The 17369-nt window shown below is 40.0% G+C and overlaps 1 protein-coding gene across 1 annotated transcript in view; it reads right to left on the reverse strand.

Annotated features, from left to right (window-relative positions):
- Window positions 1–17369, reverse strand: part of LOC126482111 (tyrosine-protein kinase hopscotch) — a 190481-nt gene that overhangs the window by 127157 nt on the left and 45955 nt on the right. Inside the window, exon 7 of the mRNA XM_050106087.1 lies at window positions 11406–11618. Coding sequence (XP_049962044.1) covers window positions 11406–11618 — 213 coding nt within the window. The remainder of the gene's footprint in view (window positions 1–11405; window positions 11619–17369) is intronic.

Here is a 17369-nt window from a genome sequence, read left to right on the forward strand (position 1 = left end):
TAGATGTTTTTGATTTTAAAGATTTTATGATGGATATTATTTCTGCTGGGGTAGTGAGGGTCAAATTCATATTATGGAAGTTACTTGAAATGTCTGGTCTGAGGTATTCCATAGCAGCATCTACAGAACCTGACAACCCCATCTTGTCAGTAACAGTTATAAAATGTTTGCTAAAAAGTTCAGCAAAACTATACATGTCTGTCACCAATGTATCATTTACTCTTAATTCTATTTGTCCCTCTCCATGTTTGGTTCTACCGGTCTCCTCCTTCACTATATCCCATATAGTCTTTATTTTGTTATCTGATATGACTATAATTATCTAGTGATTGTACTGTTGCCACATCAGTACCTTTTCACAGTAGTAAATAGCTACCAGATCCTGGTGTCAAATTGCAATTACGTACATGAAGTGACCTGAAAAGCAGAATTATGGTACAACCAATCAATAATACATTGAAAAACTATTTGGCATTGGCAGGGCCAGATGTCAGTGCCCAACAGGCACAATATTTCATTAAGTGACCATGTTGTTGTCATTGTGTGCACTGAAGAACTGACTACAGAGGACCTGGAGCAGCAAGATGCTCTCTTTGCATTGTTTCTGGTCTGCAGCTTTATCTGCCATCCATGCCCAGTATCTCATCCTTTACTTCTCCCAGCATATCATTGCTCCATATTGTGTTTGCACCGAGATACCTGTGCTGCCAGCACCTCTGCTGGTCCTCCGCCTTCCCCTGAAGTCAGTTCATTATGGGACAGCTCATTCATCTTCTCATAAGTGCAACTGCAGGTTACCAGGCCTTACTAAGGATGTAGCCACTATCAGGACTGATCAATGGTTCCCTTATTTGAATCGTGGTATATTCTCTAATGACACAGTCCCAGAAGTCTGTGTCAGAACCTTAGTATGGGCATAATCCATTCCATGTAATACCAATAGGCAATGTTCCATACCTGCAGGCTTGTTAGGCTGCTGCATTTGGTGTGTTGTTGGTATCCTCAGCAATGATCTTCAACAGTGAAACTTTCTGGCATATTAAATTGTGTGCCGGACCGAGACTCAAACTTGGGACCTTTGCCTTTCACAGCCAAGTGCTCTACTGACTGAGCCACCCAAGCCCAACTCACAACTACCGATGACCGTAGCAGTCTGGTCCCTTCAATCCCACTCCCAACTCATCCTCACAGCTTTAATTCTAGCAGTATCTTGTCTCCTACATTCCAAACTTCACAGGAGCTCTCCTGCAAACTTTGCAGAACTAGCACTCCTGGAAGAAAGGATATTGCAGCGACATGGCTTAGCCACAGCCTGGGCGATGTTTCCAGAATGAAATTTTCACTTTACAGCAAAGTGGTTGGAACTCTCATTGTCATAGATGGTGCAGTTCCTATGTTCTAATGTTTCAGCATCCCATTACTTTGCACCGGGTGGGGGCATCTGCCTGTGTGTAGGCATAGGTAAGTGTGCAGCTTCTTCCAGTTCATGGTGTGGCCCAATGTGCTCCCTTCATTTTACCATGATATCTGGAAAGAGGAGTGTCCTACTCACTCCAACTGATATTCTGGTGTATAGAGTTGAGATAGTTTGAGGAAGTCATTCAGTTTGTCTCTTTCATGAAGTAATATGACACAAGCATCATTTACATACTGGAAGAAACAAATAGGTTTCCACCGGGCTGATTCCAAGGCTTCCTCATCAAAATGTTCCATATACATGTTGGCCACAACTGGTGAAAGTTGGCTCCCCATGGCTATTCTTCCAGTCTGCTCATAGTAGCTGTGGTTGAAAAGAAAGTATGTCAACATCAAGACAGCTAAAAGGATTGGTCTTCTCTATGTCAAAGTTCAGGCTAATAAGTTCTAAAGATTCTTATAAAGTCAGTCATGTAAGAAGAGAGACAATGTCAAAGCTCACGAGGATGTCAGTATCCTTACGTCTGAAGTTGCTAATGCAGCCAACAAAATCCACGGATTGGCGAATGTGATTCGAACACTTCCGACGTAAGGGCTGCACAAATCTTCAGGTATTTAGTGAGTGAGTAAGAGGTGTGATCAAAAAATAATAGGAATTTTTGTTTTTCTTATAGAATCTTTATTTATTCATCAACATCAATTTTGTCCCATTCAAAGTGATTGTACCAGTTCTTTTTCTAATCTTGGAAGCACTTCTGGAACTCACTTTTCAGTCATGACTCCTTCAGTCATTCTGTTTTTATCTCATCAATGGTGGCAAAACGATGTCATTTCATAGTTCTCTTTAGCCTTGGGAATAGAAAGAAGTCACAGGGGCAAATACGGTGGCTGAGGCAGCATAACTCAAACATTGAGTTGTGAGTGGGAGCATTATGATGATGCAATTTCCACAAATTGTTTTGCCAAAGTTTTATTCATTTTCTTCAGACTGCTTAAGGCAAACAGTGTATAACTTTCAGCTAGTATTCCTCACTGACCGTACAACCATAAAGCAGGAACTCATGATGCACTATCCCATTGTAACTGAAGAAAACAATGATAAGAATCTTCACGTGTTTGAACTGGCTGAATTTTTCTTTTGGTCTTGGGTCTTGAGGCAGTTTCCATTGGGTTGATTACGCCTTGGTCTCAATGTCATACCATATACCCATGTTTTGTCACCCATTATAACCTTCTTTAGAAGTTCTGGATTGTTGTCGACTTTATTCAGCAATTCCTGAATTATGTCTCTGTGATGTCATTTTCTGTTGAAATTCAACAATTTTGGAACAAACTTTGCTGCTACACGTTTCATGTCAAAAACACCTGAAAAAATTGCTTGTCATGAGAAAAAGGATATGGCAAGTGTAATTGATGTTCTAGGGCATCCAGGGTGGTCGCCATCTTCAACGCCTTCTTGACCTTCCCTGAAATGTACATACACTCATAAACTCTTGTCTTACTCATAGCAGATTCACCAAAAGCCAGAGTCAACATTTCAAGTGTGGTGCTGCACTACCATTTTTCAAGAAAAATTTAACACAAATTCTTTGAGCCATCTTTTTTAAAAGTAAACATTTACTGAGCACTCTAAAACACATATAAGCTTTTCAACTGACAACAATAAAGTATAAATTCAAAAAAGTAGAAAAAACATACATACATCAGGAACATAGGTATCACCGTGACAAATTTTATTTTTTGAAACTTCGGTGTATAAAGTCTGTGAAATTAAAAATTTCCCATTACACTTTGATCACATCTCGCACATCAGGGCACCAATGTTGCTAATAACAGAACATAAAGGCACCCCATCTCTATGAATTTTCAGCAGTCCATGAGATCACAATGGAACTAGTGCTCTTTGTTGTAGTTTCTTAACAACCTCATTTGGCAAGCCGTAATCTTTGAGAAACGCCATGGTCTTCTTCTCTATCCTCTGCTAGGATCAGCAGTATCTTCCAGTGTGCACTGTCTTCTAGCAGGTCACAGATCTTTTCAACCGAATACCAGTGAGATACGACCACAGTGGACTGCCTTTGTTGGCAGGTAAGATCATGATATCTGAATCTTCTCTTAGTTCCCATATGGCAGCCCTCTCCCTGCTAGAGATGTTCAGTTTCATAGATGTTGTTCATGTGAGAGCATAACAGATTTTGTGATGTACTACTATAGGTGTGTCAGCTGGAAGTCATGCAGCTGCTTGTTCTACTGTGATGATAATGTCCATGATAGGTGCAAATTTACGAGTGGGTACAAAATTGAGTCCTTTCTTAAGAACTGAAACTGTGTCCTCATCCAGTTGTTTGGCCATATGATTGATGTGGTCTTGCAGGGAGCATCAGAAGGATTTCTCTCTTAAGTATGCTCTCAAATTTTGATGTTTGACCTGGCCTTCCTTTGTGCAGAGCCTGCTTTGTCCTACACGACACTGTCAGTCTATTCCCACTTCCAAGAACTGAACTGGTCAGCCAGCTGTAGATATAATTTGAATAGTTCTTTGTTAGTCAAGTCTAGGTACCAGCAAGTAAAGTGTCCTCTATCCCATACCATGGCTATGCTGGCATGTTTCTTGATTTTTCTGGCTGCTGCTGAGTCAATGAGATGCATTATCTTGGCAAAGCTTAGCACAACATGTTCTTCATTGCATCTCATAAGGAATGCAAAGGCACTCAGCAAACAGCTCTTCTGTTGCTGCAGCTTGTCAAGTCTTTTCGTGCTGTGGGACAGCTCCTCTGTAAAAGTATGTGATGTGATTTTTCATTCTCTCCTCATGAAGTAGTTCACAGGTGAACGGACGGATGTCAGTGTCCAAAATACACAATATTTCAACAAGCAACAACTAGGAACAGCAGAAGTGTTGCCAGAAGGAATGTCTGTGCGTGAAAATAGGATGGAGAAACAAGGTAGTAGGAGGAGTGGGGAAAGAGATGCTGGGTGCAGATGATGGACAGAGTGCTGATCAGAGAGGAAGGAGGGGGGGGGAAGATAAAAATACCATGTCGGTCCTTCAGCAGTCAGTTCATCAGTGCACCTGATGATGGCAATGTGGTTGCTAGCTGTAACGTTGGCCCACTGGGCACTGAATGTAACATTAAGTGATTGCCTTATCATTTTAAATCATTCACTAATCGAGCAGTCGCTCGGCAACAGCTACAGTGAGCAAATAATGTTGCGAGAATGTAAAAGGTGAACGACCTGTGACGTAACTTGTTTATTGTCAAAGCGCCGTCAGAGATGCTGTGAGTTATTGACTTTGAAAACCGCGGCGCGAAAAACGGACAGAAGAAGAACACTTTTTTACACATTTTTTTTGATGTACAAGATATTCTTGATGAACAGCTACTCATTCTTCTCTTGTCTCCTGTAACTTGTGTTGGACGCGTATGTCTTGCCGCCGTATTATTATTGTTAAAAAATAATATTGTTCTAGTGTAAAGTAAATGTGTAATACTAGAAGTGCCTAGCAGTAGATTTATTGTGCGACGTGTATGTGAAAACGTCAAAGGAATTGTTTTTCATTACGAGAAGTGCCAGTCAAAACGGCATCCATGTTAAATCCTTCGTTGCAGTGTAAGTTTGTCTATTAATCGCCATAAATTCAGATTTAAATGGAACTGGTGTATGGACTATTTATTTAATATAGAATCTATGTCTCACTCCTTCATGACGTTATTTAATTTTCTTTATGTTTCTGCCAAATAGAGAGTTCACAGTCACGAATTCTTTCGTCGAAATCGGACGGAAGTTGTATGCGGCGAAATATTTTCTCCGCGCCATGTTCTATTGGTAAATGCATGATAAACTACGGTCCCTTAGGAAATTCATGTTGAGCTATTCAAAAATAATTACATTTTGAATAGGCATTTACTCTCCTCCGCAATGCAACTTCCGACTGATCAGACGATCCAACAAGAAACAGCCGCACACGGTCGGCGTTCGCAAATATGTTTCCACCGCTGATTATAGCTATATGTTACAGCACAAAAGTAAACATATTGTTATAATTAGCGGCTACGAACGGGGACATTTATAACTGTATGTTTATGTATACACATTACGTAAACATATCATTATAGGGGGGAAGATAAAAATACCATGTCGGTCCTTCAGCAGTCAGTTCATCAGTGCACCTGATGATGGCAATGTGGTTGCTAGCTGTACCGTTGGCCCACTGGGCACTGACATCTAGCCATTCACACGCAAACTATTTTGTCAAGAAATATGCCGGGAAAAGCTTAAGAATCACCATAACAAATACATACCCCATTCCACACCTAAATGAATTTCTTTTGAGACCAGCATACAAGAAACTTTTTATAAATGTTTAATTCACAGATGCTTATTGACAAATTTGTTAAACAAGAAGCTCAACACATCACTGTTATTAATACACCCTTCAACCTGCAGAGGTTCGCAAGTGTAAATGTTATTTTTCAAATAATTCTGGAGCAGCTAACCAAAAATGTACTAATGTACAAACTACATGTGTGACATTATTGTCAAAAACATGGATCAGCAATGTCGCTCAACTAAACTCTTCATTTTCTGATCCGGACTGCATGAAATAGGCCTAAAATTTAATTTAGACAAATGCAGTTTATTTCAAGAACAAAGGAACATATAGAAAACAGCACCATTCAGAAACTACAGACTCATTATTGAAACGAAACACCCTGATGAAACTAAAGGCATTTCTCGGAAAAATTAAATAATTCATTCAGGTAATTACAAATGTAGCTGAAACTGTGCACCCAATCAATTGCTCTGGTGTAAATCTATGCCACAAAAATTTCTGAGGAGTGTGACAGCATTTTTTATGCTTAAGAGAAAGCTTCAGTCTGCCCCAAACCTAGCAATATTTGAAATTGGGAAATTATTAATTCTCACAGAAGATAAATGCAAATACATAAAAGTCTTGTCATACACAATAGAAACCCTGACGGCATTTAACCAATCAATTATGCATCAAAGACACGAAATCAGAGTCCAGTAAACTACTTCCTAATTAGTTATCATTTACATGATTAATTAAGTTCTACATTTATTAATTACAGATCACATGCCATTAGTAGCACTTACTGCTCACATAAGTGATTCTGTATATCCAAAATGAATTTAAATGATCCCTCACTATGCAATTTTTTTCCTCAATGGCACAAACTGCTGATAGTACAAGTGTCCTAATGAAAAGCACGTACGTGAACCAGTATCACACAGCAGTTCCCCGGCCACTACTATGACCACAGGTTCAAATCCCTTTGCACAAGGGACACTGGCGTGGCTGGTGACACAGAAAAAACAGTATCGCCTGGCGACAGGTATGCTGGATATGGTTATCCAACAACAGTGAAAAATTATCATGTTTTGACAGATTTGCTCTACAGTCAGGTTTTACTCCATGGCCAGCACTGAAACAAAAATTAGAACACCTCTACATAGACTATGCCAAACCATTTGGTGGTCTGAGTTTCTGCTGATGCATTATACAATGTCGTAAATGCCATCCATATAATAGCAAATGCTACTGCTGAAGCAATCCTGAAAGCACCACATAAAATTTTTACCACAGAATGGGTACTACAGGCAACTGTCCCAGATAATAGACCACAATACATTTTGGGTGTTCACAAAGTTTTAGGTTCAGCTAAATCTGATGTAAAATAGCATCTGCTATATAACTGTTATGATTATGAACAAATGGGTATACACCTGCAACCACTGCAGATACTAATACTACTACTAATAATAATGCACATAACTCATCTGATGAAAGAAAGAAATGATTTTGTGGAATTTTGTTGTGTTGTACATAATTCAGTACAGTTTATGGCACAAACAAAATAATGTGTAATCTTTTGGTACTCTCTGTGTCACATTTTTGTTTAAGTGGACATTTAATGCTTTTTTACTTTTTTGGACAAATGTACATGATCCTCAACACCTGAATCAGTCCACGAATTATGCTTATTGACAAATCAGACACTCGTATGTTGCATCAATTCAACCACTTATGCCTACTGTACACTTCTTTGTTAAATTTTCATTTGAAGCACGTTTACTTGATTTTGTCACTCTTTTGATCAATGGTTCTAGTCTGGGAGACCTTAGTTCCTTTGCGGCTAAATTTTCCTGGTAATTTACCTTTCTATTAGCACTTAAAATAGATTCAACAAAGTTCATATTGACAGTGCACATGAAAGCTGATGCCCACACAGTTAACAACCAAATTGAAACATGAACTGCCATTTGTGGAGATGATTAAATCCAACTAGTAATGTCTACCAAAACTGTCCCCTGTCTCTAGGTAAAAAAAAAAACACCTACTAAACTGGTGCACTCTCCTGTTAGGAATACAAATGGATTCTCTATGATAAAATGCAAAGCCTAATATACACTCCTGGAAATGGAAAACAGAACACATTGACACATTGACACCGGTGTGTCAGACCCACCATACTTGCTCCGGACACTGCGAGAGGGCTGTACAAGCAATGATCACACGCACGGCACAGCGGACACACCAGGAACCGCGGTGTTGGCCGTCGAATGGCGCTAGCTGCGCAGCATTTGTGCACCGCCGCCGTCAGTGTCATCCAGTTTGCCGTGGCATACGGAGCTCCATCGCAGTCTTTAACACTGGTAGCATGCCGCGACAGCGTGGACGTGAACCGTATGTGCAGTTGACGGACTTTGAGCGAGGGCGTATAGTGGGCATGCGGGAGACCGGGTGGACGTACCGCCGAATTGCTCAACACGTGGGGCGTGAGGTCTCCACAGTACATCGATGTTGTCGCCAGTGGACGGCGGAAGGTGCACGTGCCCGTCGACCTGGGACCGGACCGCAGCGACGCACGGATGCACGCCAAGACCGTAGGATCCTACGCAGTGCCGTAGGGGACCGCACCGCCACTTCCCAGCAAATTAGGGACACTGTTGCTCCTGGGGTATCGGCGAGGACCATTCACAACCGTCTCCATGAAGCTGGGCTACGGTCCCGCACACCGTTAGGCCGTCTTCCGCTCACGCCCCAACATCGTGCAGCCCGCCTCCAGTGGTGTCGCGACAGGCGTGAATGGAGGGACGAATGGAGACGTGTCGTCTTCAGCGATGAGAGTCGCTTCTGCCTTGGTGCCAATGATGGTTGTATGCGTGTTTGGCGCCGTGCAGGTGAGCGCCACAATCAGGACTGCATACGACCGAGGCACACAGGGCCAACACCCGGCATCATGGTGTGGGGAGCGATCTCCTACACTGGCCGTACACCACTGGTGATCGTCGAGGGGACACTGAATAGTGCACGGTACATCCAAACCGTCATCGAACCCATCATTCTACCATTCCTAGACCGGCAAGGGAACTTGCTGTTCCAACAGGACAATGCACGTCCGCATGTATCCCGTGCCACCCAACGTGCTCTAGAAGGTGTAAGTCAACTACCCTGTCCAGCAAGATCTCCGTATCTGTCCCCCATTGAGCATGTTTGGGACTGGATGAAGCGTCGTCTCACGCGGTCTGCACGTCCAGCACGAACGCTGGTCCAACTGAGGCGCCAGGTGGAAATGGCATGGCAAGCCGTTCCACAGGACTACATCCAGCATCTCTACGATTGTCTCCATGGGAGAATAGCAGCCTGCATTGCTGCGAAAGGTGGATATACACTGTACTAGTGCCGACATTGTGCATGCTCTGTTGCCTGTGTCTATGTGCCTGTGGTTCTGTCAGTGTGATCATGTGATGTATCTGACCCCAGGAATGTGTCAATAAAGTTTCCCCTTCCTGGGACAATGAATTCACGATGTTCTTATTTCAATTTCCAGGAGTGTACATTATTCATTCAGAAATGCACAAAATAAGTTTTTCTATCTGACATCTCATCTAATTATACTATATACTGAGTGAATTGCTATTCTGAGCAGTGTGCTACTGTCTAGCAGGATTTATGCCAAGTTAATGGGGATAAAAGTCTGCTCCAGTGTGCTACCACCTAGTGGCACTGTCGCAAACTTGTAATTAAGTGGTAGGAGCTAGCTGAGTATGCCTTGAACTGTGCACATTGTTCATCAAATCCATATATATTAGACCCATAAGGCAATTATGTCATGTCAGTTGAGCATAAACAAAAGGTCCTTAAATCATGCACAACTGAAGATGATCTTGCAGCCCTGATGCCAAGTTTCGTAGAGACTAGAAAGTAGGAACATAGCACAGCCTTATATTTCAGATTATTGTATCTATCTTAGGTTTAATAGCTTTCAGAGAAAAATAGTCAATAACTTCACAAGGTGTCAAAAGTCATGGTGTTCACATATTCTTGTGCTCTTACACAGGGGCAGCCACTGCCCAAATTTATCCCTCATCAATTTGCAAACTTCTGTAAGGAATATGAAATCTCACATATTATCACATCCGCCACGCTCCATCCTCAAACAAAAGGGAGGCAAAGCATTTAGTTCTAGCACACAAAACCAAATGTTTAAAATTAGTACAAAATTTACAATAGATACAGCTCTCACTCTATTGTTGAGCACTAATAGGAGTGTGTCAATCATCAATAAAAGTCTGGAAGAATCCTGTACAGGTGGCAAATGCAAAAACTTCTGTTCTTACTCCTATGAATGGCAACACTCTGCCCACAATACATTCTACTGTTCTATTTTGGTGTAAAAGTCTGAACTAAGAGTTTCAACTGGTGCCTAGGTTAGCAGTCGAACAAGTTTGAAGCCGCACGTGGTGGCCTAATGCATGTGGGGGCCTCAGGTAGGACATTTGTTGGCACCACTGGAATCAATTGCAACTTAAGTGGTCACATCAAACGCCACTCCAGTCAGCACTGAATACACCACCACCTACTACAAAACAACTGACTTGAGAGGGTACAGCAGAAAGGGTGTTATCCTACAATGTCATACCAAACATTCTCGGTGTCACAATGGCTCCAGAATACAACCTTCCTCCAGCATTCCAGAAGCACAAGTGTGTATGTTTTAGGCCTTTATTGCCCATTTCAAGTATGAGAGGTTCTAAGTTTCTTGAGATCAATAGTGACCCAGGAGGACCTACGGAATTCTCACAGTTTTGTAGGGAAATGCAGTGCCGTGCACATAATTGGTAATTAATGGGACTATGGGTGGTGCATCACATGGACCACACTCCTCAGACCTACTTCCTATAAAGGATACAGTATAGACTGACCACAGCCTTACCATGGTATCACCAATGCTAAGTTCACTGCTCTAACAGTTGGAACCTGAAACAATAGAACTTGCTCTTCAAGGGCTTGACACACATGGACACTCTTTGACATAATACTAACTTTGATGATATGTTTATGTGATATCACTGGAATATCTCATAGGACTGCTAAAGTGGCCATGCTTCTACACAACCAATGTAGCACTATACGCTGATCAATTCATCAATTCATTTATGTTGTATATTTTTGTGTCAATCTGCTTCAATCTGCTTCTGTAGACACAAAATGCTTAAGTTGTTCTTGTGTGTTCTATTCACTGCTTCTGAGTAGAAAAAAGACTTTTTTTATCAACTTCAGCAATAAAAGAGAAAAATAGCCTTTGGAATTATCACTTGCTTGACATTGTTTATGCACACATGTAAAAGAGAGCGAGGGAGGGATGGGGGAGCGTGAGAGGTGGAGGGGGGGGGTTAACACCCTGGTACTGATGCCATAACAATATAGAAAATTTGCTGCATCCTGTTGAACCTTAAAACATATTTCTTAACTGAGTAATTCATTATGAATACGTTTGAAAACTGTGCTACAACACAAAATAACGTGAATAAAATTTTTGAAATATGATGTGTGTCAAATGATTACAGATCAAAACACAGAAAACGATTATAGTCTTTAACACGAAATAAGGAAAAATGGAAGATAAAGGCTTAACGGATATTACTGAGCACTTATCTTAAGTGTGTGTATCACTCACCAGATACCACAAGGCAGTGGCAAGATAGGAACCAGCTTCCACTAAGTCAACTTGTTTCATATCTGCCTTATGTTCTCTCAAGTAGGCATCCAATGGTCCAGCAGGCAGGTACTCCATTACCATGGCAAGTGGGCTGCTCATTGTAACACCATACAGTCTGACAATTGCATTTGAATGGAGGAATGCCCACTGCCCAGCGAGTTCCATGAATGACTGAAGAAAAAGACAACACAAACTGTTACATTATGCCACAACACATTTTGTATATGTCAAAGTACATCTATACAGAAATGTAACTGCTTCCTCTCTTGTGCCAACCTCTTCAGCTTAGAGTGCCACTTGTACCTTAAGTCTTCAATTATTTGCTGGATGTATTCCAATCTCTGTCTTCGTCTACAATTTTACCCTCTACAGCTCCCTCTATTGCTATGGATGCTATTCAATAATATTTCAACACATGTCCTATCATCCTGCCGCTACTTCTTGTAAGTGTTTTCCATATGTTCATTAACTCACGGATTCTGTGTAGTACATCCTCATTCCCCATCTTATCGGTCCACCTAATTTTCAACATACTTCTATAGCACCACATCCCAAACATTTCAGTCCTCTTCTTTTTCAATTTTCCTGTAGTCCACTACCCTACTGCACTCAAAAAGTACATTCATAGGAATTTGCTGCTCAAATTAAGGTTGATATTTGACGCTACTAGACTTCTCTTGGCCAGGGGCAGTCTTTATGCCTGTGATAATCTGCTGTTGATGTCCTCCTTGCTTTGGCTGTGATGTGTTGTTTTGTTTCCAAAGTAGCAGAATTCTTTAACATCACCTACTTCATGGTCCTTAATTTTGAAATTATGTTTATCACTCAACTCATTTCTGTTAATTGTCATTTTTTTGTCTTTCTTCAGTTTACTCTCAATCCATATTATGTACTTACTAGACTGTTCATTCCATTCAACACCTTTTGTAACTCTTCTTCACTTTCATCAGTGAATCATGTCATTGGTATTGTTTCACTCTGAATTTTTATCCCACTCATTAACCCTCCTTTTATTTTCATCACTGCTTCTTTGATGTATAGATTGAGCATTAGGGACAAAAGACTACATTCCTATCTTACGCCCTTTTTAAAGTGAGTACACACTCTTGACCATCCACTCTCATTGTTCCCTCTTGGTTCTTGTACATACTGTATATTGCTTATCTCTCCCTATAGCTTACTCTTACTTTTCTCATGACTCTGAACATGTTTCACCTTTTTACACTGTCAAACACTTTTCCCGGTTGACAAATGCTGTGAAAATTTCTTGTTTCTTAAGTATTGCTTAAAATATCATTCATGTTTAAAATATGAATCACATCATAACTGCCTCTGGTGCCTTAACTTTCTGCAGTCCAAACTGCCTATCACCTAAGACATCCTCATTTTTCTTTTTCATTCTTTCATATTTTTCTGAATGGCTCACAGTATGACTCCACACTCATGGTTTCTGCACACTAACCTGAATAATTGCTTGGCTGCCACTTTTTCCAACGATTTCAGAAGTTGGAAAGGAATGTTATCCATCTCTTCTGACTTATCTGATCACATATAATTTAGAACTGTGGAAATTATGTAAAAAACTAAATCATGTGCATCTGCTAGACATAAGAAAACTGAAATGTGAAGAACATACCAGGCACGGACTTCACTTAAACAGAAATGGAAAGCTCAAGTTAGTGAACCAGATAATGGAACTTTGTAAGGAGCTGCCTAAAACCATGGACCCAATCATCTTAGATTATAATCAACAAGATTTTTTAGGCTCAATTTCAAGCAACACAATTTTACTGAACTAAACTCCTTGGGTTGTGAAGAACCCTGTTCACATACCAAAGAAACCGACTTAGCAGTGAGTAAATTGTCACTACAGTGCAGTGTTAAAGACTTGTGTAATAATTTGACTGATTCAGAATACCATGTCACAAAGTGTTGTAAAATATCAGTGCCCTTTAGGATAATGCATCTAAATGTGCAGTATCTTAGGAATAAACTCAATTTGCTGCAAGTATTTGTGGATGAGAATTCACCACACCCGTTAGTAATTACAGAACATGGACTAAAAGACAATGAAATTGAGTATTACAAATTAGATGGTTATGTGTTAGCACATAGTTACTGCAGGCAAAAACGCAAAGGGGGTAGGATGGCAATATTTGTAAATGAACATCTTCCATTTAAGAAAATTGCATTTGTTGAACAATACGGCAAAGAAGGAACATTTGAAATGGCTGGTGTTGTGGTCCACATAAACACTCATTGAAGCAGGTTAGCTCAACAAAGTTATTGGTATGTACCACACACTGACCGTAGCATAGCTGGAGACTTAAATATTGATGCAAACTCCTTTAGTATAACTTATTTGAAAATAACAGATATATTATTTAATCTCACAAATATACTGAACTCTGACACTAGAGTAACAGAGCCAAGCTCCGGTAAGATAGATTACGTAATAGTGAACAAAAATGTAAAAGACAGTGTTAAATTTTAAAGTGTTGATTTTCATTACTCAGATCACTATTGTCAGGTGTTAGAATATTTAAGGTTTCCTCTACCAACAGCAATGAAGATAACTGAGAAGAAGTGGATCCTGAATAGCACCAACATCAGCGCCTTCAAAACTAAGTTAGCAGAGGAGAAATGGGACACTATTTACCAAACTAAACAGTCTGAAAAGAAATGGGAAAAATTTTATAGGACAGTGCTGAAGCATTTCGACTGCTGCTGCCCTCTCAAAGAAATGACCAGGGTATGAACCAACTCTCATCTTGAAAGTAATACTAGGCTGAAACTTATGCCTAGGCTGATTAGGCTAAGGCAGAATATATATGAACAAAGCTACATATATACAAGGAAAAGTACAATCAAACCAAAAAAACTTTTACGACAGACCTTTTACACTTGAGTAAACAGGCAATAGAGCGTTCAGACAACATAGGTAAGGCATCCAGGAGACTAATCAATAAACATCGTAAAGCCACCAGCAAGGGGCAGAGTGAACCAGTTGGCATTAGACACGACAGCCATCTACTGAAAGATCCAAATGAAGTATGTAATTTATTCAATAAGCATTTTATCCCTCCTTCTGACCATCCAGCCCCTATTATAGATCTACAGGCTGGCTCACCAAATGATGTCATGGATGGTATAGAGCTTGAATTTATGGAGGCAAGTCAACAGGAAATATTTAACACAATACAAAACCTAAAGAACAAGCATTCATCTGGATGGGATGGTATCTCAAGTGTGGTGTTAAAGAAAAGTGCCAATGAAATAACTAGGCCCCTTACCAATCACATCAACTGTAATATTAATGAAAACATATACTCAAATGCCTTAGAAATAAGTGTAATTCAGCCAATCCATAAGAAGGGAAGTAAAGAAGTAGTTTCGAATTATAGACCAATATCACTCATCCCTAGCTTCAGTAAAATATTTGAAACAGTTGTCCCATCAAAATTCACAATTTTTTCAAGACACAAAATGCTTACCGAATTGCAGCATGGGTTTAGGAAACACCTAAGCACAGCCACTGTTGTTACCAGTTTCTTCCATGATGTATATAACAATATAGAATGGAGTATGCACACAGTTGGAGTATTCCTTGACCTGAGAAAAGCTTTTGACTCCGTAAACCATGAGCTTCTCTTAAAAAATCTGTTGGTATACAATATCAGTGATGCATCAATGAAACTTCTACCCACCTATCTGGTGAATCGGAAACAGTATACCAAACTTACACATCAAATTGACAATAAGATCTTAACTTTTAAATTCAAAAGTGAAACAGTGACACAGAGAGTCCCTCAATGCTCAATTCTTGGATATTTCTTCTTTTTAGAATATATTAATGACATTGTACACCCCATTAAATTGCACATTGTAAATTATGATGTTAACACCTCAGTTTTATTTCATGGTAAAGATTGTGAGGAACAGAAATTTTCAGTAATGGGATACTAGAATTAAGTTCATATTTTCATGCACAAGGATTAAAGATCAACATAAATAAATCCCAGATGCTAATATTTACAACTGACAGCTCACATCATTCACGCGTAAATGAGGTATGAAGCATAGTGGCAGAGGAAGCAAACGAGTGCAAATTTCAAGGGTTCATCTGGACTCAAATCTCCGGTGGATTAGCCACATTAAAGCTGTATATAAAAAAGTCAGCACTGAGCTGTATCTTCTTAGCCAGCTGTCCAAATGGTGCTCACCCATATGCTTAAAGCTGTGTATTATGGGACACTCTATCCCCAACTTAGCTACTGTATAGAAATATGGGGTTGTGCTGCAGACATCACCTTAACAGAGTACCATTGCTACAAAAAAAGAGGGTTAAGGATTAGACATGGAATAGGCTATAAAGACTCTTGCCATGATCAGACAACACAAGTACTTCACCATATACTCTTGGTATCTTTATAAATTAATTAATTTTTTGTCTCACAGAAAACTGAAGTAAGTTCGTTGTTGGAACACAACCTATGACCAGCTTAGAGACAGAAGTGATGACACTTTCTGCAGGACCTGACCATCATTTTGCAGGACACAATGCTCTAGCACCTACAGTGCTATACCACCCCTGATTTAAGCCCTCATAAGTTCAACTTGATTTCTAAACTGAAGGAAACACTTCATGACCTTCGCTTCAGATCTGCTACAAATTCGTCATGCAATAGACCGCACCGCTTGAACTGTCAACACAACTGGCACTGCTAAGAGTATCCTACAACTTCCACATCGCTGGCAATGGGTTATACACAATGCTGGTGACTACTCTGAAGGTTTGTAGAACTTCCAAACATGCATCTATTTTGTATGAGCTGTACATAAAAAGCTGCCACTATTAAAGTTCCAACTCTCATATGTTTGCAACTGTACTTGACATCTGCAAAAGCCATCATATTGATGACTCCACACAAAAAAATCTAAATAAATATATAAATATCTTTCAAAGCTCAGCTTAACTCTGACTCTAATACTGGATACCACATGTCGTCAACAGTTATTCCCATTTCTTCTTCTAGCTCATTATTAGACTCCTTCTCCTCACAGAGCCCTTCATAGTTCTCTTTCTACCTACCCACTCTCTCTCCTAGGTTAATAGCAAATTTCCCATTGTACACTTTTGCTGACAGTCTTGCTTTAATATCACTGAACTCTGTTTTGAATTTCTATATGCTGAGTCAAGCCCTTCCAATGATCTTCCCTTTTTCAATTTCTTCACATTTTATCCTGTAGCCATTTTGCCTTGGCTTCCCTGCATTTGCTATTTATTTCATTTCTAAGTGACTTATATTGCCATATTCCTGAATTTCCCAGACCTCTTCTACACTTTTCTCTTTCATCAATCAGTTGAGGAATTTCTTCTATCACCCAATGTTTCTTCACATTTACCTTGTACCTGCATGTGCGTGCATGCGTGTGTGTGTGTGTGTGTGTGTGTGTGTGTGTGTGTGTGTGTGTGTGTGTGTGTGTGTCCAGTTACAGTGATTGCCCCTTTCAGAAGTGTCTATTGCTCTTCAACTGAACTGCTTACTGTGGTACTTAGCATTGTAGTATCTACAGCCTCAGAGAACTTCAATGCATTCTTTGCATATCAATTCTTCCAAGTGATTCTCTTAAACTTCAGTCTATCCTCATTACTAAACTAAGACTCAATTCTGTATCTACTCCTGTGTATGCCTTACCATCTAATATCTTATTTCAGAATCCCTGTCTTAATCGTGATTTAATCTGGCTAAAATCTTCCCAGGCCTCCAGGTCATTTCCAAGCATACCTCCCGCTCTTGTAATTTTTGAATGGCCTACTAGCCATTAATAAACTGAAATTTATTGCAGAACTCGGTCTTTCTCTTCTCTTGTTCCTACTACCGAGTCCTTATTCTCCTGGGACTTGAATATGGGACCTTT

The sequence above is a fragment of the Schistocerca serialis genome, chromosome 5 (genome assembly GCF_023864345.2).
Source record: "Schistocerca serialis cubense isolate TAMUIC-IGC-003099 chromosome 5, iqSchSeri2.2, whole genome shotgun sequence".
Lineage (NCBI taxonomy): Eukaryota > Metazoa > Arthropoda > Insecta > Orthoptera > Acrididae > Schistocerca > Schistocerca serialis.